This window comes from Erpetoichthys calabaricus, chromosome 1, assembly GCF_900747795.2.
Source record: "Erpetoichthys calabaricus chromosome 1, fErpCal1.3, whole genome shotgun sequence".
NCBI lineage: Eukaryota > Metazoa > Chordata > Cladistia > Polypteriformes > Polypteridae > Erpetoichthys > Erpetoichthys calabaricus.
Window position 1 is genome coordinate 19,644,415 of NC_041394.2, and position 22,374 is coordinate 19,666,788.

Consider the following 22,374-nt stretch of genomic DNA (forward strand, 5'->3'; position numbering starts at 1 on the left):
AGGAAATTGTCTTCGTGTTAAAGTAAAAGGCAAATTATCCGCGACAAACAAACTGTTTTACACGCTGCATACCAAACCCGCGGCGTAGTAAACGCTGCATAATCACGCCGCTTTTTTGATGTTTTTTAATCAGAGGGAAAAAAACGGAACATTTGCAAAATCCGTAGTGCTGCTTTCAGTAAGTACAATGCACACGCGTTTAATTTGTCGGCCACTTTTTGCCAGCCGTCTTTTCTGGTTTGGGCTGCTTCTACAGTGTTACCGCTTGTGCATATTAAATCTTGAAATCCTTCGAGTAACTAATTATTTAACTAACACCCACCCACCCAGCTTGTGTGAAAAAAATGCGCCCGTTCTTTCATCATTTTGTTGCAGCCTATCAAAGACATGCTGATCTTGTTTTCTAGACTCAATATACATTGGCTTTTCACTCAGTGCGAGGGCACGCATTCATTTCGGATTATTACATCCAGCTAGTGAATTTCCCATTGGGATTAATAAAGTATCTATCTATCTATCTATCTAGACTAATCTGCTACACGGCTGTGTTTGAAAAACCGACTTATCCCGGATGAGTTTCATCGGCATTAATGATTAGGAATCTGGTTGGAACAAAACCCTGCATCCACAGGGGTTCACCAGGACCGAGTTTGGGAAACACTGCTGAACACAAACGAAACCGACTCAGGTGAGGAGTGGGGGTGGGCAAAGTAGTTGCAGCTATTGGTTATTCAGTGTTGTTTGCCTGGGTGTCTGATCTGCGTTGACTGACATGGCTATTTTCTGCGTATCCCATGGTTGTCTCCCAGCAGTGTGAATGCCTTGAGAGACAGGGCGTCCTTGTGTGGTGAGTTGTTGTGAGTTTGTGACCACCTCGCTGACGTTATCCCAATGTTGGCAAACAAAGCCAACAGCCATGATCCGAAGTTTGATGTCAATGACATTTTTCCAAAAAAAAACCCGACTGAATGAAACAAACAGTTACCTGATGCAGGAATTTCTATAACATTGAAAGAAGTGTTGTTTCCATGAAATACATTTGAAGCCGTAGCCATGGAGGGCAAAAGAACAGTCAACGTGTTTCACAGCTGGATTTGGACAGCAGCACAGACCAAAGCGAGTATGTGTTTGATGAGCTGTTCGAGTTGCCGGAGGGGTAGAGTTTCTGGGCGGGGCTTCGTTGTTCGTTTCCCATGGTTTTCGATGGTGGACGTGGTCGGGTGTCGTAACCGAAATGAATAATGAAAAGTCAACGTGGCTCAGAGGTGCATGTGGACTCCTAGCACAGACGAAAGGGACTAACTGGGTGGTCGGTGAGTTATTGCATCCGGGCACATGAGCAGGCAGTGTGAATGCCTAGAGAACGAGGGTAGACGCGGGCCGGGGAAAACGGAGTGTTGGTGGGCTGGGAAACATCTTTTCCTGTGTTCCTGTAGGACCATCTAAGAAGACGCATGTTTGTCGCGGATGCGGTGGACGCCGGTCGGGGAATAAGGAGTGTTGGTGGGCGGGGAAACGTCTTCCATGTTCCTGCAGGACCATCTAAGAAGACACATGTTTGTCGCGGATGCGAATTGCTGTATGTAGCGTGTAAAACAGTTTGCTATGGTGCACGCGGTCGTGCGTCGTAACCGAAAAGTCAACGTGGCTCAGAGGTGCACGTGTACTGTAGGACAGACGAACATAAATGACGGTGTTTTTTCCGAGTCGTCGCATCCGAGTTGGTGGCCGTGGCTCTGCGAGTTGTCGTTGTATCCAATGGTCTTAGAGTTGGTGGGTGTGGCTCCTTCCTGCGTGTGCCATGGGCGTCTTACTTATCGGCGGCTTAGTGAATCCACGCCCCTGCCGGCGTGCTTTCCATGGGTGGCTACTTGTCGGCGGCTTAGTGAATTATATATATAGATTATATGCTCTGGGTTATATAGTTATGTCTAAATACCTTTGGACTTTGGTAAAATTGTTATTTTAGCTTTTTACCAATAAATATTGGTGCTGAAGCTGTATACTGAATGTGAGGTAAAAGTGTAGAATGCCAGCTTTAATTTGACGCTATTTACATCAAACTTGGGTGAATGGTGAAGGAACTACACACGTCATCCCCTTTTTATCTATTGGGCAATTAATTGACTGATAAGCTGCATGGCCAGGTGTGAGAAGTCACATCATTATTTCATTGACAATTAAGCAGGTAAAAGATCTAGAGGTGATTCTAAGTATGTAATTTGCTTTTGGAAGCTGTTGCTGTAAAATCTCACTAAGAGGTCCAAAGAGCTTTCAATGCAAGTAAAGCAGACCAAAATTAGGCTGCGACAACAAAGAAAAACCCATCAAAGAGATAGCATAAATATCAGGAGTGACGAAGGAAACAATTTGGCACCTTCTTAAAAAGAAGCAAAGCACTGCTGAGGTCAGCAACACCAAAAAAGCCCAGACCACCACAGAAGACAACTATGGATGGATGATCACAGAATTCCTTCCTTGATGAATAAAACATCTAACCAAATCAAAGCCAGGAGGTAGTCTGCAGTCAAGAAAAGACTTCATAAAAGCAAACACAGAGAGTTTACCACAATGTGGAAACCACTGGTAAGCCTCAAGAATAGGAAGGTCGATTAGACTTTGGTTGAAAACATATAAAAAAACGCCTGCCCAGTTCTGGATCAATATTTTTGGCCAGATGAAACCAAGATCACCGTGAATCAGAATGATGGGAAGAGTATAGAGAAGGGAAGGATCAGTTCATGATCCAAAGTGCACCACATCATCTGCGAAACCTAGTGAAGGCGTTGTTATGATATAGGCATGTATGGCGGCAAAAGAAACTGTGAGACAAGTGTTTATTGATATGAAGGCCGACAGAAGCAGCAGCAGGATGAATTCTGAAGCGTATATGGTAACACTGTCCTCTCAGATTTAGCCAAATGACGCAAAATGGATAAAGCAGCACTTTACAGTACAGGTGGACAACGATCCAAAACATACTGCAAAAACAACCCAAGCGCTTTTCAGTCACCTGACCTCAATCCAACTAAACATGCATTTCACGTGCTGAAGACAAAATAGGAGGCAGTAAAGTCCATAGAGGGGCAGGGGCTATGTATAAAAATGGACGTCATTCCTAAATGGCTCAAATAATATTTTTGTAAACCCCCTTGAGTTAAAGCTGTAAGTCTATACTTCAATCACATCTTGCATGCTTCATTTTAAATCCATTGTGGTGGAGTACTATGGCTATGGTGGAGCTTCACATGGCTGAAGAAACATTACTCACAGCCACTATCATAAAGTAGGGAGTTAAACAACTGGGCTGTACAGTCACAAGACCTTTAAATTGGCTACCCTTCACTGCACAGCAGCAGCACATGCAGGACATCTGCAGTGCAGTTAGTCACAATATATAATATAAAAGTGACGTCCCAGCAATATTGAAGCTCTAACCTGAGTTATCTTTGATGTTCTATTTTTGATATTCCACCTAATCTCTATATGTGTCGTGCAGCATAATTATCAACATTTCTGTTGTGCTAAAGGAAAGGAATTCTGGAGCATATCTTCAACTCCTGCTCCAAGGCACTGGGAGAAGAAAGGTATTGGCGGCACCATGATCAGGTGCTCAAGAAAGAGCATCTGCAATGTTCTATACTCTACTCTACCCTACCCTACCCTACCCTAGATACCAGAGGGATAACCAATGAAAGCATCTATAAAGGAAACAAAAATGCAGCTAGAAGAACCTTGGAATTAAAAAAAAAACCTGTAACCATCTGATTAAATATTATTTTTGCTCCTCTTTCGGGTGATTTTTTTTTGTTGAGCTCTCATAAGGCAAAGCACAGCTTTAGAGAGGAAAAAGATAATTTTATGAAAACTATTTGGAAAATGTTTTACATTCATGGTATTGTATCATATAATGTGCAGCTGTGATTTGATTTTTTTTTTTACATCTATCAAGATACTTTAATGTTCTACTTTTGAAACAACATACTTTGGACAGGGATGATCTTCAGTTCTTGGCAGGGTAGGATCCTGGGCAACATCTGCAATGATCTGCGTCAGCTCACTGCAAACAAGAGACGTAATTTGCATGATGAATACAGAAAGGGAGAAAGAAAGAAAAAAGTGATCACACATGCAAAGTGTTCATTAAAAATGTAAACACACATTCACAACTTTTATATTTTTGGCCTATTAATGTAAAATTAAATAAAATGTAACTAAAAAAAGTGAAAAAAAAATGCTCTTATCTACAGAAAATCAATTACAGGAAAAAAATCAAAATAGGTTGAGTAAATTTTCATACACCTCAAACAGTAACTGGTAACAGAAGTCATTCTTTAAATATCAGCCATCATTCATTTTGAATCAGTCTGTCTCCACATAGCAGATTTTGATTTTACAATGTTTAACTGTTGAAATTTAGGTACATTTGTAGAGAATTGATGATCAGCTGAACTCCAGGTTATTCTATGCATTATCATTTTGGTAAGGTCTGAGATCTGAGAGGTCTCAATTTGTTGTCCTGATGCTCCTTCTGTTGCTTATACTGACAACACAGAATCATTGTGTATCTCACAGTGCTATAATGAAATTTATGAAAACCTTCATTATCATGCTACTCTTACACATCCATGTAGGGCTAACAATCCAATTTACAATAGTATGATCATAATTGCACCATATGTCTTAACCTATGAAATAATGGACTTGATTATGACAAGATTTAAGGCCTCTGGGCTATGTTTTTGATCATCCACTTATTCACCCATTTCTCCTTTTGTGATGTACAACTCATTGAAAACAAAGGTTCTTATTATTAAATATTCTGGCCACAACACTGGAGGCAAGACCACTGTGTAATAGCTGCAGGAGTAAATGCAAAATGTTTTGCATGATTATCATAATCTATCTTCCCCACTTCAATTCTAAATTCTACAAGTGCCCAGAATTCAGTAAGAAGTTCTATCTTTTTTATGGAGAACCATTCAAAGAATTATTATAGGACTAAAAGTCAAATTGTACATGAAGTGAACATACTTGAAGGCAGTCTGTAGTTCTTCTAATAATGCGGTATTAATGCAAGGGCTGATGGAAAAATTTTGGGACAATGCATGTCATATGTCTAAAGAATATTTGTGGTTGTAGGCTTAAAAAAAAATAAAAGAAAGCAGATTCCCCCATTCACTTTTTTTAGTGTACCAAAAATTTTTCAAAAACGTGCAGCAGGAAATTTTCAACATCTTCCTCTGAGCAAAAGTCTTGCCTCTTTTCATCTCTTTCATTCATGACCACCATCACAAATTATGGGTTATACTACTAGGTGTGACAACTGAAGGAAAAAACACAACTCGGTCCAATTATGGATAAACAGTCACAAGGCCTTCAGCTTGACTTTCCACCAGTATACACAGACATGTGCAGTGCAGTCAGTTGTAACACTTTTAATTGTCCCTCATGATTAAAAAAACAACACCCAGGCAGATTGCATTTCTACCCCAAGACACCTTTGATGTTCAACCTGGTCCATCCAAACTCTAAGTGGATCAGGGCAGAAGTACCAGTATGCCCAGTGTTCCAAAGGAGAGGAGCACTGCAGTAGATCCTCAGCGTCTGCCCCCAATCACCGGGAGAAGGACAGTATTGAAGACACTATAACCAGGTACCTAGGGAGTTCAATCATATGAACAACATCAGCACCTCTATCCAACAATATGCATCAGCAGGTTTGCAAGAGCAGCACAGCAGACCCACTTCCAAAAGAGAATACTTGATTGGGTTCCTCATGTCTGTGTATGCTGACTTAGGGAACCAGATGAGTTTCCCCAGAGTCCACCTGCATGACCGCCTTGAGACTTGAAGTTATCTTGCTGTTTGAATTGAAAAGGCAAGTGATCAAGCTGAAATTGACTGTTCCCTGGAAAGACAGAATCGAGGAGGCTAAAGATATAAAATGGTCAAGTATGAATACCTTGTGAAGCAGTGTTGCAGCCGGGGTGTAAGTCTGATGTGAAAACGTGGGCTGTAGTAGTTTCACAGGTAAGTCTGTCTGTAACGTGCACAGTGTATTGGGAGTAATGAGAAAGAAAAACAGAGTTTGATGGCTGTGCTTCAGAAAGACTGTGATGTGGAGTGTGAATGATACTGGGACATAGGCAAAGGCCTGAATGCCTGAGTGACAGTATCTGATGTTGAAAGATCCAAAACACCTGATAACCCAAGGCTACATCACTGATGATGTATCTCAGTGAATCAGAAGATATATAATTCAAAAAGTCAATAAAAACAAATTTACATTTTAAAATATGAAGAAAAAAAAAAAAAACAACTTTATACTTACTCAACCTCGTGGGTTATCTTGTTAACATAAATGCAGCTATTGTCCGCTTCCTGTTGATAATCACAGTTTCTGCACTAGAAAGACAACACCGCATTTATTAATCAAATGTTTGAGGTTAATAGAAGGGTTAATCAACACGCATAGTATGCCTAAATGAACTGCACAAATGAAAGAATGCTATTAGCAGATTGGAGTGGGACACATTCCAAATGAATAATTAAGGATATTAAAGTATATTAAATGAACTGACTGTGCTAATCAAATTGAACATCAATAAAACTAAAGTATAATGATAATCTTTAAACATTTAACCGTGAAACCTGTTTACGGATCCCTGTCAATGTATGCAAATAATATAAAAAACATCATCCAATCAATACATGACGTTGGAGAGATTTTCTTTTTCCTAGAGGGACACTTATGGAGAACTTTCTGTAGCACGCCAAGAATGTAATGTAATGTAAGAATGTAATAAGTCATAGATGATGAACAACAAAAGACAATGGTCTGTGAGCTTTAATGCAAGTTTTACCATAATTCAATTTGAGAGATACTTACACGTTGAATTAAATCATTATGCAACGCATTTAAAGAAGAGAGTGCCATATGGTTCTTTTAAGTGAATTTTAATTGTGAATTTCCCCTTATGTGAATTTCCCCTTGGGGATTAACAAAGTATCTATCTATCTTTAATTTTGCTGTGTCTATGTCTCATATGCTATACCAGTTTGAAAATGATTATTGTTGGATTATTGTCTGCATTTTAAGCCATGTCATTGTTATGATAAGTTGGTACTTTATAAAGTGAGGGTCCAAACAAAAAAAAAAGAAACCCCACATACTGCTTCAAAACAGCTTGATGCACCCCTGCACACACACGTTTAGACATGTATTTATGGTTATGGTGATACAGTATGTTAAGTTATGTCTGAAATTAATTCCCTCCTTTTCCTTTTAAAAATTCTGGACTGGTGGGTGGTGGTGAGCTATGAACAAAGTTAAGAATTTAACAGCAATTTCAATGTTTATTAACATCTCACATTTATTGTAACTTAGTATTTCCAAACCTAATGAATCCGATTCAGACTGGCAGGGGGGAAATGAATGTAAACTCTGCAATTAACATTTTAACATTGTTGATTTAGTCAAATATATCTCTCTATTATAAAAAAAACTCTTGGAAGGAGAAGAGACGTGACTGTCTCAGAGAGACACTTTCACGTCCCGCGAGACGAGTCTTCGTGCCAAGCGATGTCTCGCGGGGCTTCCGGCTCCAGGTGTAGTTACAAGAGCTTATGCAAAGAGATTTGGAAAAGTCCTGTCCATGTAACCACACACACGGTTCAATCATTTCTCAGTTGTGTGAAAACTATTCATCAGACATATTTCTTCTAGAGAGAAAAAACGATATTCACTCACGGGCAGTTATACGTTGCATTGTCACGATGTAATTCCAAACACAGAAACAAAATTCAGTGCGATATTGATGAAAAGGTAAAAGCAAAAAGAGATCGAATATATGGACATAGGTGATATGACAGAAGTGCGCTGCGCAAGATGCAGATCACACGGCATGGCGGCAGCAGCAGCAAGCCAGCAGCTGATCGAGCAAAGAGGAGGTAAAAACAGTGTGTGTGTTTCCCATTGTATCACCGTTTAAGAGGGGGTGTCAGAGGAGTAGCCGCGTCTCCTTGGGGTGTGTTCAGCCCCCTCTCTTCACAACCTGAGCGGCAGAGACGCAAAGTGGGTAGTGTTTTTCATTTGTTGGGGGAAGGGGAAGCGAGCGAAGCCCTCTAGTGTGTGTGTGTGTGTATAATATTTGACAATACATAACATCTCATTTGTACTAATGGCATATATCCACTTTGTCTTTTCTAGCTGTTTAGCAGTTTATGCTACATGCATTAAGCCATGGGGGAAAAAGTAACTACACCCCAGAGAAACTGCTGACTTTTTCAAAATATCTAAACAAGCAAACATTAGAACTTTACACAAACAGTGTCAAAAGGCAAAGGAAATATGTTTGAACAAATGACACCTAAAATTGAAATGGAGTATTCATTCTCATAGTCTACACTAACAAAAATGTAGATTTGTCACATAGAAAAAGTCAGACCCTAGATTTATCACCAGTTCAAATCCAGCAAATCAAGTGTTTCAGATTGGGTGCCAATGATTAGGGAGGTAAACAGGTGGACCCTGTCTTATTTAACCTGCAGATATCGAGGATCTTGTGTTCTCTGTGCTATTGACATGTGTGGTGTCATCGTGCCAAGATCAAAAGAGCTCTCGCAGGCTCTTAGAAAGAAGGCTATGGATGCTTAGAAGTCTGGCAAGGGATTTAAAAAGATCACCAAGTTGTTTGAAATCAATCTTTCCACTGTAAAAAAAAAAATCAAATGGCACAGATTTCAGATGACTACTAATTATAAAGTATCTATCTATCTATCTAGCTATCTAATTTATCCAGGACTGGCTGGCCCAGCAACTTAAGCCCAAGAGCTGATAGTTTGATACTAGGAGAAGTCTCCAAGGACCCCAAACCTTCATTGTGGCATTTGCAGGAAACTCTTGATAAAGCTGGTTTCAAAATGAATGCATCTATAATCAGAGAGAGTGTGCAGGCTTAGTTTGAAGGCTTAGCTATCCAAAAAGAATGTCAGAGCAACACTACAGTTTACCATTGAACATTGCTTTAAGCAGTACATGCAAGAAAACCCACAAACAACTTGCAATTGAAGGAATTTTGCCAGGAGGTAAAAAAAAAAAAAAATCTTAAAGTCAATGTCAGAGACTGGTGGGCAGTTATGCAAAATGTCCAGAAGTAGAAAATTCTGCTAAAAGAGGGAATACCAGCTTCTGAAGCCAAGGGTATACTTACTTTTTACCCCAGTAAACCATTAATGATTGAAAAGAAATGTTCTTTGTGTTTTTATTCAAATATATCATTGTTTGTATGAAGATTTGCTATTTACCTGTTCAAAAATATTGAAAAAGGCAAGTTTCCATGAAATATGCTTACTTTTTCACATGACTGTATCTGTCAGAATATTCCCGAATACAGCAATTAACTATTTCCCCTGATTATCAAAGTATTAATCATAGTGCACTTGCTGCACTAACTGTACTACACATGTGACAATAATGACCCTTTACACCTATATTAAATTTTCATAATGATGCAATCATTGCAGCACCAAATTTTAGGTTTTAATTTAATGTGTTAAATTTAGCAAATAAATTTGTAATTGGGCATTACATTTGCAGATATATGCTCCCTACTGAGATTACGTCATCTTCTTTTCACTCAACAAAACACAGGACATGACCAAGGTACATAAAGTTTTGTACACAACTCATATCTAATACTTTTAAAAAATTCATAATAATAGAAATAAATTTACTAATCTCATTCTTACACAGTCAAGGTGTACACGGTTTCTCTGCCCAAATGGAATCAAAGTTCCACAGCTTGTCTCCAGCTACTGCTTCTCCACCACAGCATTTTACTGCAAGCTAATTGTGGTTGTTAAAATCCTAGCCACTACACAACGTAACATAACACACCAACATATGCAGTGTGGCGCCTTTATGTTGGCCACCTTACCAACAGTCCACCTCTATGAAGCCAACACTGGAACTAACTTTAGAGGGTGCGGTACGTAATGCAACATAACACTTTTATGCCTAGTTAACCGACCCTAGTATCATGGGAAGGTTATTGCTTATCCCAGCAGAACTAGGCGAAAGGCAGAGAAACAGCTCTGCACAAAGCAGAAGGCTCACTTCACTTTCTGTGTTTACCCAGTTGCCTTCTAAATCTTTTTTCCATCACTCATCAGGGGTCTCCAACCTTTTTTCCCCTGAGGGCTACTTTTACAAAATGAAAATGGCCGAGAGCTCCTCATGTTTTCTAACTTTTATTGTCATAGCGTATTCCATCCCAAACAAACTGAATAAGCTTGTTTGCCTGAACATTTACAAAATGTTGGTGTCCACAACTCACATTTTGCATTAAAACGTCACATAAAATATTTATTTCACCTACAAGTGCATTTTGTATGTCTGTATGCATTTTCTTGCGTATCTCACACTATTTAATTAAAACATGAATGCTGTCAAAACTAAACAATGCAATTCCAAATCCAAATCCACAGATATGACTTATTCATTTGTCATTTTGTTCCATGTCACTGTGTCACTTTATTCACATATCCAGTTCCATGTGTGATGTGTTTTTTAGTTAGTCAGATGACCGGCACTGCATGGAGTCAACAAGAGAGGCAGGTGTGTGGTGGAGTGGAGCCACTGAGGTTGACTCTTCTGAAGTCATTTCAATGTTCGTCTCTCAGTCTTATTATGAACTTTGACTTCATGACATTCATGTCAGACTCACAGGAGTATGGAGACCCAAACAAAGCAGACATTTTCAGAGCTGCTTGGTGAAGATTCTTAGAGTTATCTGGCTCTACTAAGCTCCAGAAATGATGAGAATGCTGTTGAGTCTTTAACTGCACATTATTTTGAAGGTTTACTAATATCTAAAATCCAATGTCTGTCTATATGTACAGTGTAATATTCAATCATTTTCCTTAATAAATACATGACCAAGTATAATATTTTTGTCTCATTTGTTTAACTGGTTTCTCTTTATCTACTTTTAAGACTTGAGTGAAAATCTGATGATGTTTTAGGTGATATTTATGCAGAAATATAGAAAATTCTAAAGGGTTCACAAACTTTCAAGCACAACTGTATGTCAACTTTAAACGAGAGAACTACTTAACTGACTTAAATCGGGTTTTTTCCATAATTTGCTTTAACATTTTGGTCCGGTGGATTTTGCGACTTCTGTCATTTCACTATGCAACAGAGTTCGCTTGTGGTACCAATTTATTTGCGCGAATCCGAAATCCGCACAACGAGCCGAAGGGAGGGGCCTTCCTCACTCACCCGCCAGCTTCAGGGCGTGTTCCTTAACTCCGCTTAGCTAGCGAACGAGAGAACAATTAAATTCAACTTTGATATTTAAAATAAAGTGTTACTTAGGTCTTGGTGAGTTAGAGTCCGGATATTCTCTCAAGTGTATGCCACATTGAAAAGACAGATTACAATTCAGATTATGAATCATGATTTTGTGTTAAAAGGATTGTGATATGATTTTTTGGAAAGATCGCCCACCCCTAATTTGACTAATCAAGTTTTCAGATTTATGTACGATTCATTAACAACTTTGGCGAGCTACTTGGAAAGGGATGGCGAGCTACCGGTAGATCGCGAGCGACGTGTTGGAGACCCCTGCTCTACATGGTCCCAAGCACCTCCAATATTGCCTTCTCTGACCTCATCTCATGCCCGCCACCTGCCATCCATCTTGGTGCCACAGTAGAGTATATGATTAAATAAAATGAATTACATTCAGAAATTTTGATATAGCAATGAATGAATGAATCAAATTCAATTAATCAATTTCATTAACTGGGTAGTTCAAAAGAATCAAAATGTCCATCACTACTGCAGGAACTCCAGTGCCTATCTAGAAAGAACTGTACACAAATCAGGAACCCACCCTGTTGAGTGTACCATTTCATTGCAGGGCACACAAACAGTGCCTCAAAAATTACATTTTACGACAGGCTTAATCCAGCTCAGTGTCACAGGAGGACAAACACTCAATTTAGAGTTACCAATCGAGCTAACATTCAATTATTCAATGTGGGAAGAAAACTGAAGAACCCACAAAATAAATTTCCATAGAAAACTGCTGTTTTTACAGGCGACACTCTCTCCGGAAACAGATCAATTTACTTGTTAAACAATCAAAGACAAGTGAGCATTACAATGAATGGAAGGATAGAAGCTTTTTACACCTAGGAGAAGAAATTAGTTTACTAGATTAACACATGTACATGCATTTCAACAGACAACCTCCTTTTAGAATAATTTTGTAAATTGTTTTGTGAATTTATTCCTCACTGCGTAAAATGGGACAGAAAATGCATCCCTATTTGCCATGATGTCAGATATGTAAATCATAAGGCAGGAGGTCTAATCTTTACCACTCACACACTGTGTGACCCTGATCAAGTCATTTAGCCTTCCAGTGCTCCAAATGAAGCAATATGCAAAGAACTCTACAGTACACTTTGAGTAAAAGATTCAATTTAATAAATACATTTGATGCATGTGTAAAGTAAAGATTATTTCTTGAAGATATAGATGGTCATTATTATGATTTACTTCAAAACAGTGGATAAAACACATAGGCAGTATAGTGTAGTGGGCCCACTGCTGAAACTGCGTGACCATGAGCGAATTGCTTCATCTGACCATGCTCCAATTGGAAAAATGACAGAAAAAAATGCAAACAATTGTGTTTCAAATGTACGCTTGCCTTAGATAAATAATAAATAATGCTAGTAAATAATAAATTGTTTAGATGTCCCAGAATTCACAAAAGTATATGAAAAATGCCAGCTAATGGCAGAACTCACCGCGTAAAGTAGTATGCGATTTTCTTTGTCTTCTTTGGGATATAACATGTTATTACTGAGGGGAGAAAATATACAAAGATCAAAAGCTAAGAATACATTTAAATAATAGTTAAATTCAAATATATAATATACATATACACACGTACTCATAGTATAATAGAACCTTTATTTAGAAAGGAATCGCTTAAAAATTGTTAATGTGAAATTGTTAAATGCTGAAACAGTTGAAAAAAAAATTACTGTATAAAATAATGTTTCTTTTTATTTTTTTACAATAAAAATATAGTTCACTTATTAAAAATGTGTTACTGTTTTGGTAATACCATAAATACTTATCAAATAAAATTTAACAAATAATCCATTTTTTTTTACAAAACAAATATTATATTTGAAAAATTTACCTTCAACACAAAAATGTAAAATGTGGGAAAATGTCAAATATGGGAATGATAAATTGAGTGATGCTGTATATTAAGTAAACAAATGCTGCATGTGAACGTAAAAGCAAAGCAGCTAATAAAAAAAATCTTAAATGACAGTAACGTAAAATGAATTACTTCCTGTAAATATAACCTATGAGTTCTGATGTACAGGTATGCATTGAAAGCAACAGTATAGAGCAAGTTTACAAAGTGTTTAGATGCTGTTAAATGCTGCTGCCTTTTTTGTCATTAATACAACATCCTAGAATACAAATACAACATCATTAAATCGAAAAAGAACATCACTGCCTACGTACTTCTCAAGTTCGCTATACGCTTATACACCATTTGCACATTATAATACACCAGTAACGGCATACTGCATGGTAACGTGCAGTGAATACACTTGACTTATAGTTTTCATCCTCTTTCTCTGCATGTTTATCATTCGTTTGCTCAGAGGTTGATGCTCTTGCTCCTTCCTGAGCATCTTTTCTGTTCTCCACTCTAGCGGTCCGCTTCTTCTCTTCTTTCGTCTGCATCTTTTTTTGCGTTAAAAACTGATTAAGTCAGTTGTTGTGTTGCAATTACTTAGTACGTTTTCCTTAATTTTTCACTTAAGAGGGCACTTAAGAGTTCAATCTGCCTCAAGAATGATTTAACATATGAAGAGGTAGGGGAAGTGACGGTGAAAGTGGTAGGGATGAGAATGGCACCCGTACACATATGCCACACAGCCACCCTGCTGCATGTTGCCGGGAGTGGATTCTACAATACAATAAAAATAAAAAAAGTAATAAAAATGATCACCCCAAAAGCAGACAGTAGCAGTCACGCAGTACATGTATACAAAATTTCAGGTCAATAGGTCAAACAGTTTGATTTAAAATCCTGGACAGACAGATGGACAGCCACAGTAGCGTATTATCTAAGAAGATGATATATGTCAATACTGCAACAGTAGAGCCACCAAATGCCACAGGATAAGTGTTATCATTTGGCCAAAGCAATGGACTCTGCATCAGGGACTTTAATGCAACAGCATTCGGTACATTTGGCCCGTTATCTGCAATCTTGTAGCTACTCCTGCAAGCCCCCAGGCAGCCAGTGCGACTCTCAGTTCTTAAAAAGCTGTGTCTCTGTTGTTGAGGAAAGCAAGAATATCTGTTTGCAATTTGCTTTCAGTGTACTGTAAATTCTTCATCAATAAAATTAACCATTTTGTACAGGCATGTTTCTGTAGTTTTAATCATTTGGAGCCTTGCCTTTTTCATAATAGTGTGTAATGCCTACAGTTATCTGATTTTGTTTTCAATGGCCTGCTGGATATGGACACGTGTTATGTGTAAACAGGTAATGGTTATCGGTGTCACAAACCTAACCGTTACTGGGACCTGGTGTTGCTGCCTTAGCTTTCACTCACAAACTGTACTACATGAATGAATTTTGGATGGCTGAATACATGTTGGAGTGAAGTACTGCAACAGTATTCATTTTTGATCAACATCATCACTATTAATAACAAAATAATGTCCAATTATGGATAAGTCTCTTAATTTTTTTTTACTAAAATATGTAAAAAGTGCATGATGATTTAAGTTCAAAATCTATATATTTAATTCTCTAAGCCGCCGCTAGAGCGGCACGACACCCATGAACGCACACAGGAAGGAGCCACGCCCACACCCATGAAAGCACACAGGAAGAAGCCATGCCCACCAATTCTAAGACCATTGGATACGACGAAAACTCGCAGAGCCACGCCCACCAACTCGGACGCGACGCCTCGGAAAACACGCCGTCATTTCTGTTTGTCTGTGCTACAGTCCACATGCAGCTCTGAGCCACGTTGACTTTTCGGTTACGACGCACGACTGCGTGCAACATCGCAAACTGTTTTACACGCTACATACAGCACTTCGCATCCGTGACAAACATGCGTCTTCTTAGATGGTCCTGCAGAAACACGGAATACGTTTCCCCGCCCACCAAAGCAGGACCATGTAAGAAGAGGCATGTTTGTCGCGGATGTGAATTGCTGAATGCAGCGTCTAAAACAGTTTGCGAGGGGTATCCCATGGGATCCTTAAAACAATCCTTTAAAACTGAGGTTAAAACACAATGAAGGAAGCAGTCTTTAAAAACCAATAAGCCCTGTGTGCCTCTGTTTCATTAGCGTCTCACCTGCTTCACCGATGCAGGCCCTGCAACAGTCGAGACGCTCTCTCAGCAGCTGGCCTTCTCTGTGCCTGACTCCACTATAGGCTGCAACAAAATTCTGAAAGTATGGGCGCATTTGTTTCACACAAGCTGTGTGTGTGGGTGGGTTGGTGTTAGTTAGTTAATTAGTTACTCGAAGGATTTCAAGATTTAATATGCACAAGCGGTAACACTGCAAAAACAGCCCAAACCAGAAAACACGGCTGGCAAAAAGTGGCTGACAAATTAAACGCGTGTGCATTGTACTTACGGAAAGCAGCGTTACAGATTTTGCAAATGTTCATTTTTTTCCCTTTGCTTAAACATTTAAAAAGCGGCGTGATTATGCGGTGTATACTACGCAGCGGGTTGGTATGTAGCGTGTAAAACTGTTTGTCGCGGATAATTTGTCTTTTACTAATACACGAAGACAATTTCCTGTTAATACTTCCGTTACATTGATATAGCGGTGTTCTCAGTATTCAAAGCGCTATCCACACAGGGAGGAACCGGGAAGCAAAACCACAATCTTTCACAGTCTCCTTACTGCAAAGCAGCAGCACTACTACAGCGCCACAAGGCACTTAAAGAATACACCGGGCTCGATTTTGTTTTCACTTCTGTTTACAGCGATCGGATCGTAGCGTGCATTGTTGCAATGTTACTTTTCTTGGTGGCTTATTACATTACGGATGTTTCACATGTTCATTTTTTCCCCTGTGCTTAAAAGACACTAAAAAGTGTTTCTCAACTGTGACTCCGGAACATCTCAGTACGCAAGCTATATTAAGCGTCAACAACACAGACTCGCTACACCTTAATCTACAAGTGCTGACACTTATCCCTACCGACGAAGTAACTTTCACCAGCGTGGCCTTCTTCGTCACTGATGATCCCGCTTTCAGTCACGGACAATTATATGTTGCTCTCTCCAGAGGCCTATCTTTTCATTCACTTACAGTGGTATCCACAAACCCACCCCATTTGGACAACTGTGTCATTCAGGAAGTGTTCACCCATCAATACATAATTATGCGGCGTATGCTACGCTGCGGGTTGGCTAGTTACTTATACTTCTCTTTTTTTTCTGGAGCCTGCTGCAAACAAGGGAAAAAGAAATCCGTAACAACTAAACCTCCTAATCATGTCTTTATTTTGTATACATCAAATTACAGTCACCTCAATGATTATGTTAACAAGCAGGTGAACCAAAAAACTGGCCACTGACTGTAAATAAATAGACTTATACTGATAACGCAGCCCTAATATGGTGAGCAGACAACCTCTTTTAGATCCCTAAAATATCGGAACAGTCAGAATTTATAAAATTCTAAAGAATGTCTGGGATTTTGTATTACTTGCTACACAGACCAAGTATTTTTCTATATATTAACTCTTTCAGGGCTGATGTCAACGTTTGTCGAAATTCAGGGGTAGAGGACGGTAATCAGCTGTAAACTACGACAAAACTTGCCCTTCCGTTTTCCTTCAACTCTCTTTGCTAGAAGGAAAGTTAAGTAGCTTTGTTGATTTGACCAAGCAAACAATTTCTAAAATGGCATCGACATGTAGCAAGAGACTAAAGTGGATATGCAAATTAAAATACTCCATGGATGTTTTACGTATTATCACTGAATCGGACTTTGACTTGTCAGACTTGAAATTTGATGCAAGTGATCAGGAGATGGAGATCGAAAACAAAAATGAGGTACTGGCATCAGCCGATCAGTCCCCAGCTGATCTTGTGCTGCTGAACACGTTTGGGTAGCTGATGCGCCATGGCAGCATTCGCCTGGGAGGACTACCACTTATGATGACGAGAGGTACAAACTATACTGCGTCACACTGTGACTGCCACCGCTGTCCACCTGCTGTGCAAAGACAGCCAAGGCAGCCAGCCCACTGTGCATTCCTGCTGGCCATCGAGGTGCCCCTGCACAGCCAGAGAAATGCCAAACATGCGCCAACAGCTGCCACAGACGTTTTAGATTGATTTACGTGTGAAACCATTGCTTTGTGTGCTTTTCAGAAAACTGAGTTTTTTGGAACAAATATTCAGCCCTCAAAGAGTTAAAAAAATAATAATCATTCAATGCTGGTAGATGTTTTGAACTTACACACACACCAAAACTTGATGAAGGGGCTGCTAGAAAACTCAAAAAGGTTTGTTCAGAGAAAAGCATGCATGGCAGTTTGGCTCAGTTCCTAGAAGGACAGGGCAGAGCTGTGTTACAACTGAACACCATCACCAAAAGTCCAAAAGATGCACCAACAAAAGCATAGAGTGACCATGTAGGTGTCTGGAGCAAATAAAGGCATAAGCAACTTCACACATGTACACTCAACATTAAAACTTCTTTTAACAAAAATGGCACCTCAGTGGGCTGTCTAGTGAGACCCGGAAAAATAAATAAATAAATGGAAGCTGTAACTTACAGGTCAGTGGAATGCATAACCAAGTCTGACTTCATACTGCATTTGTAGACGTTTTTGTCATCATGGGTAATGATAATGGTTTAATTTCTTTCACTATGTCTCAAAATATCTGTTTAAATGTCTTACTTCATCAGATGTTTTTGTTTTTTGGTGTTGATCTTCATCTTCTTTATTTTATGTGTTGTAGCTTTGATTTGTTTTTCACAAAAGTAGAGTTGTTTGCATTTGTACCCAGCTGGGATGGCACTCGTAATTTTGTTTTATATTATTTTGCAATGACAGTAAAGGCATTCCATTTCTATTTCTATTTCTATTCTAACACCTTTACATTAAGGGGAAAAACTAAAATAAAAATTGACTGCAGTATAAATACAACTGTATGTGGAACGGTCTGCTAATATGGTGGCCTAACCTACACAATGAAGACAAAAGAACACTCCAAGCAACGCCATGAAAAGTACAAAGCAGGGGATGGAGACAAGAAAATATCACTGAAAATCAAAATATATCAGTCACTAAGAAAAGGAAAGAGCGTGGCAGAGCTGTAAACTGGCTAGATAGACCAGGCAGTCCACAAAAACACATTGATCGAGCAAAAGAAACGACGAGTGAGGGGGGCCATCAAGTAACCTCAGAGAACTGTGAAGACCATAGGGGTGCTTCACCAGTTGCAGTGTTATTGGAGAGTGAGAGAGAGGTTAGGAGCAGGCGCTGATGCAGTGCATTGCCGCACCCACCACATGACAAACCAACTCAGGACCCCAGGTTAGAACCCGAGTGCAGCCATGCAACGGGTGACACCTCAGCACCACACCAGTTCAGATGGAGTGGAACAGTGTGAGGTTTTTTTTTTTTATGGTGGCTGGAGTGCCAATTCTGCCACCAACCCCCAGGTTTTCCCCTGCAGGTTGGAAGGCCTATGTGGCAAAGAGAAAAACACACAAGACATCACAGCAGAAGGCACATGGAAGACTCTGAAGTCCACTGAAATTAAGGTTCTATGGTCTGATGAGACAAAAATGGAGTTTCCTGGTCATCAGGCTACAAACTCCATGCTTAACAGTGGAAGCTGGAACTGTAGTGGATGGTCTGGCTGATTTTATGGTCATAACAAACGATAAAGCTTTAACGTATTTCACTGTCTCAAAATGTTTCAATAATAAAAAACATTTTTGCAGTCAATTAGAATTTTTCCTAAAATATGATGCATTTAGACGGTATTATTTCATCAGATGCTAAGACGTTTCTTTTAAAAGGGGACAAACAAAGTTAAGAAAAAAAATAAGGCTATTTTTTTTTGTTTTTTGTTCTTTATTTCGCCTTATACAATTTCTTGTATTAGGAATTTGGTAGTTTTCGCATACCCCTTGGGGTCAGAGCGCAGGGTCAGCCATTGTACAGCGCCCCTGGAGCAATTACAGGTTAAGGGCCTTGCTCAAGGGCCCAGCAGAGCAGTGGCCTTTTTGGCAGTGACGGGGATTTCGAACCGGCAACCTTCGGGATACCAGCGCAGCTCCTTGATATTGGAACAGTTTAAAAAGTTTAATAGAGCTTATATTCATCTTTTTTTTTGGTTACAAAAAGTAATATAGATTTAATAGTCCACAGACATGTGTGGAGTATCAATTACCAATACAACTCGGAGTCCTGCCATGTGCAAAAGTTTGCTGACGACACTGCTATCGTGGGCTGCATCAGGAGTGGGCAGGAGGAGGAGTATAGGGACCTAATCAAGGACTTTGTTAAATGGTGTGACTAAAACCACCTACACCTGAACACCAGCAAAACCAAGGAGCTGGTGGTGGATTTTAGGAGGCACGGGCCCCTCACGGACCCCATGATTATCAGAGGTGACTGTGTGCAGAGGGTGCAGACCTATAAATACCTGGGAGTGCAGCTGGATGATAAATTAGACTGGACTGCCAATACTGATGCTCTGTGCAAGAGAGGACAGAGCCGACTATACTTCCTTAGAAGGCTGGCGTCCTTCAACATCTGCAATAAGATGCTGCAGATGTTCTATCAGATGGTTGTGGCGAGCGCCCTCTTCTATGTGGTGGTGTGCTGGGGAGGCAGCATAAAGAATAAGGACGCCTCACACCTGGACACACTGGTGAGGAAGGCAGGCTCTATTGTAGGCACAAAGCTGGACAGTTTGACATCTGTGGCAGAGCGACGGGCGCTGAGCAGACTCCTGTCAATCATGGAGAATCCACTGCATCCACTGAACAGGATCATCTCCAGACAGAAGAGCAGCTTCAGCCAACAGACTGCTGTCACCATCCTGCTCCACTGACAGACTGAGGAGATCGTTCCTCCACCACACTATGCGACTCTTCAGTTCCACCCGGGGGGGTAAACGTTAACATTATTCAAAGTTATTGTCTGTTAAATCTGCATTTTTATCACTCTAATTTAATATTGTTCTTTATCAGTATGCTGCTGCTGGAGTATGTGAATTTCCCCTTGGGATTTATAATCTATCTATCAATTACCATCCAATGCCCCCATTGCAACCCCTCTATCCTCTTTTTGAAAAATAAAACAAGGTCACCCAACTTTTTTTTTTTTTTTTTTTTAAATAGAACCTCATGTAAAACATTCTCGCACTTTAACTGGTTGTGTTCAGGATTTAAAACAAAGATGAACTTGTCTGAACCTGTGTTTCTTTCAATGTGCTCTAAAGGACTTTAATATAATTAACTTTGCAACAAACCAGTCAAATGCTGTCAGTTAAAGGTAGCCAGTTCACAGGAATTCCAGTATTTCTCAGAGAATTTCTAGTAGATACATAAAGGAATATTTTAACAAAACGAAAAATGACAATGTTTGGAGACCCGGGTTTGCTTCCCAGGTCCTCCCTGCGTGGAGTTTGCATGTTCTCCCCGTGTCTGCGTGGGTTTCCTCCCACAGTCCACAGACATGCAGGTTAGGTGGATTGGCGATTCTAAATTGGCGCTAGTGTGTGCTGGGTGTGTTTGTGTGTGTCCTGCGGTGGGTTGGCACCCTGCCCGGGATTGGTTCCTGCCTTGTGCCCTGTGTTGGCTGGGATTGGCTCCAGCAGACCCCCGTTACCCTGTGTTCGGATTCAGCCGGTTGGAAAATGTTTGGATATGCTTACACAAAATGGCGAATAACTAAACGGTTTGCATTATTAAACAACTAGGGGGCTCCGCCCCCTGCTCGCTTCGCTCGCCAACCCCTGGCGTTGGGGCATGACAAAGAGTGAGATGTATGAATTAGATATAGAATAGTGTGCAGGTGTGGATGATGTATATAGAAAGCCAAAAATACAGTGTTTGGCACAGAGTAATGGTTTAGTGGAATATGTCTTTGTACACAACATTAGTAGTAAAGATGGTGTCCTGTCCTTGAATGAGTCCTCCTTGGCATGGAGCATTTATAACTTTAACGTCAGATGAATGTCGAACACGTGAGAAGGCAACATAAAGTTGTCCATGTCCAAAAATGGGCTCAGAGAGGTAGATGCCAACCTTGTCCATGGTTTGTCCTTGTGATTTGTTGATGGTCATGGCAAATGCAGGTTTAATGGGGAACTGTCTGCGTTTCAATGTAAAAGGTAACTCTAGGTCAGAACTCGTAAGGTCAATTCTAGGAATGAGAACAGTATTGTTAGCATGTGATCCTGTAAGAACTGTTGCTTGAATAACATTGTGTGTCATGGTGTTGACGACTAAACGTGTGCCATTGGATAAACCCTGTTTTTTTTTTGGACATAATATAGTGCGTTGTGTTAAAAGGGGCATTTTGTCTAATGAGACCGCTGTTCCAAATATCTCCGTAAGTAAGTCGTCGCAGATTTTGGGTTGAGGAATTGTAATAATATCTGGGTGAAGTCCATCTGTATTGGTGAGGGTACAATGTTCTAGTTGTAATAACCAATTGTTATATTCGTGATCTGGAAATCGCATGTTTTGTACCAAGTGTATCTTTAGAAAGCCAAGCTAATTGTTCGCGTAATATTTTTTGTTCCGCGGTTTTAGAAGCGCGCCGAGGTGAATTTTTTTGTTTGATGCGGGTTCGTGTTTGTGGTCCCGTTACTCGAGCCGTCTAGTTTTGTATCCGTGATCGTGAATTAATGACTTGTTTGATCTTTATCGTGAGGAATATGGATAAGTAATAAGTAGGATCGAACTCACTGTTACTATGCGGACTGTTCGTTTCTTCGTATTATCACCAATCATGTCTCGAGCCTGTATATGTATTGTAGTTCGGTCTCGTGTTGTTTATATGACGTCGTCGCGTATTTTAAGGTGGACTGAATAATAGCTGAGCGCACGGTATGTGGAGCAATAGCTAAGCACTGTCTAAAATCTACTCCTAATAAAAGTACCTTCACTCGAAAGGGAATATTATTTTTCATCAACGCAATGCCAATTGTCCGCGTATTTTAAGGTGGACTGAACAATAGCTGAGCGGATTGTAAGTGGAGTAATAGTTAAGCACTGTCTAAAATCTTCTCCTAATA

At 39.8% G+C, this 22,374-nt stretch overlaps 1 protein-coding gene across 1 annotated transcript in view; it reads right to left on the reverse strand.

Annotated features, from left to right (window-relative positions):
• Positions 1-22,374, reverse strand: part of polr2i (RNA polymerase II subunit I) — a 29,583-nt gene that overhangs the window by 1,930 nt on the left and 5,279 nt on the right. Inside the window, exons 2-4 of the mRNA XM_028796062.1 lie at positions 12,829-12,883; positions 6,335-6,408; positions 3,986-4,060 (exon numbers count right to left, since the gene is read on the reverse strand). Coding sequence (XP_028651895.1) covers positions 3,986-4,060; positions 6,335-6,408; positions 12,829-12,883 — 204 coding nt within the window. The remainder of the gene's footprint in view (positions 1-3,985; positions 4,061-6,334; positions 6,409-12,828; positions 12,884-22,374) is intronic.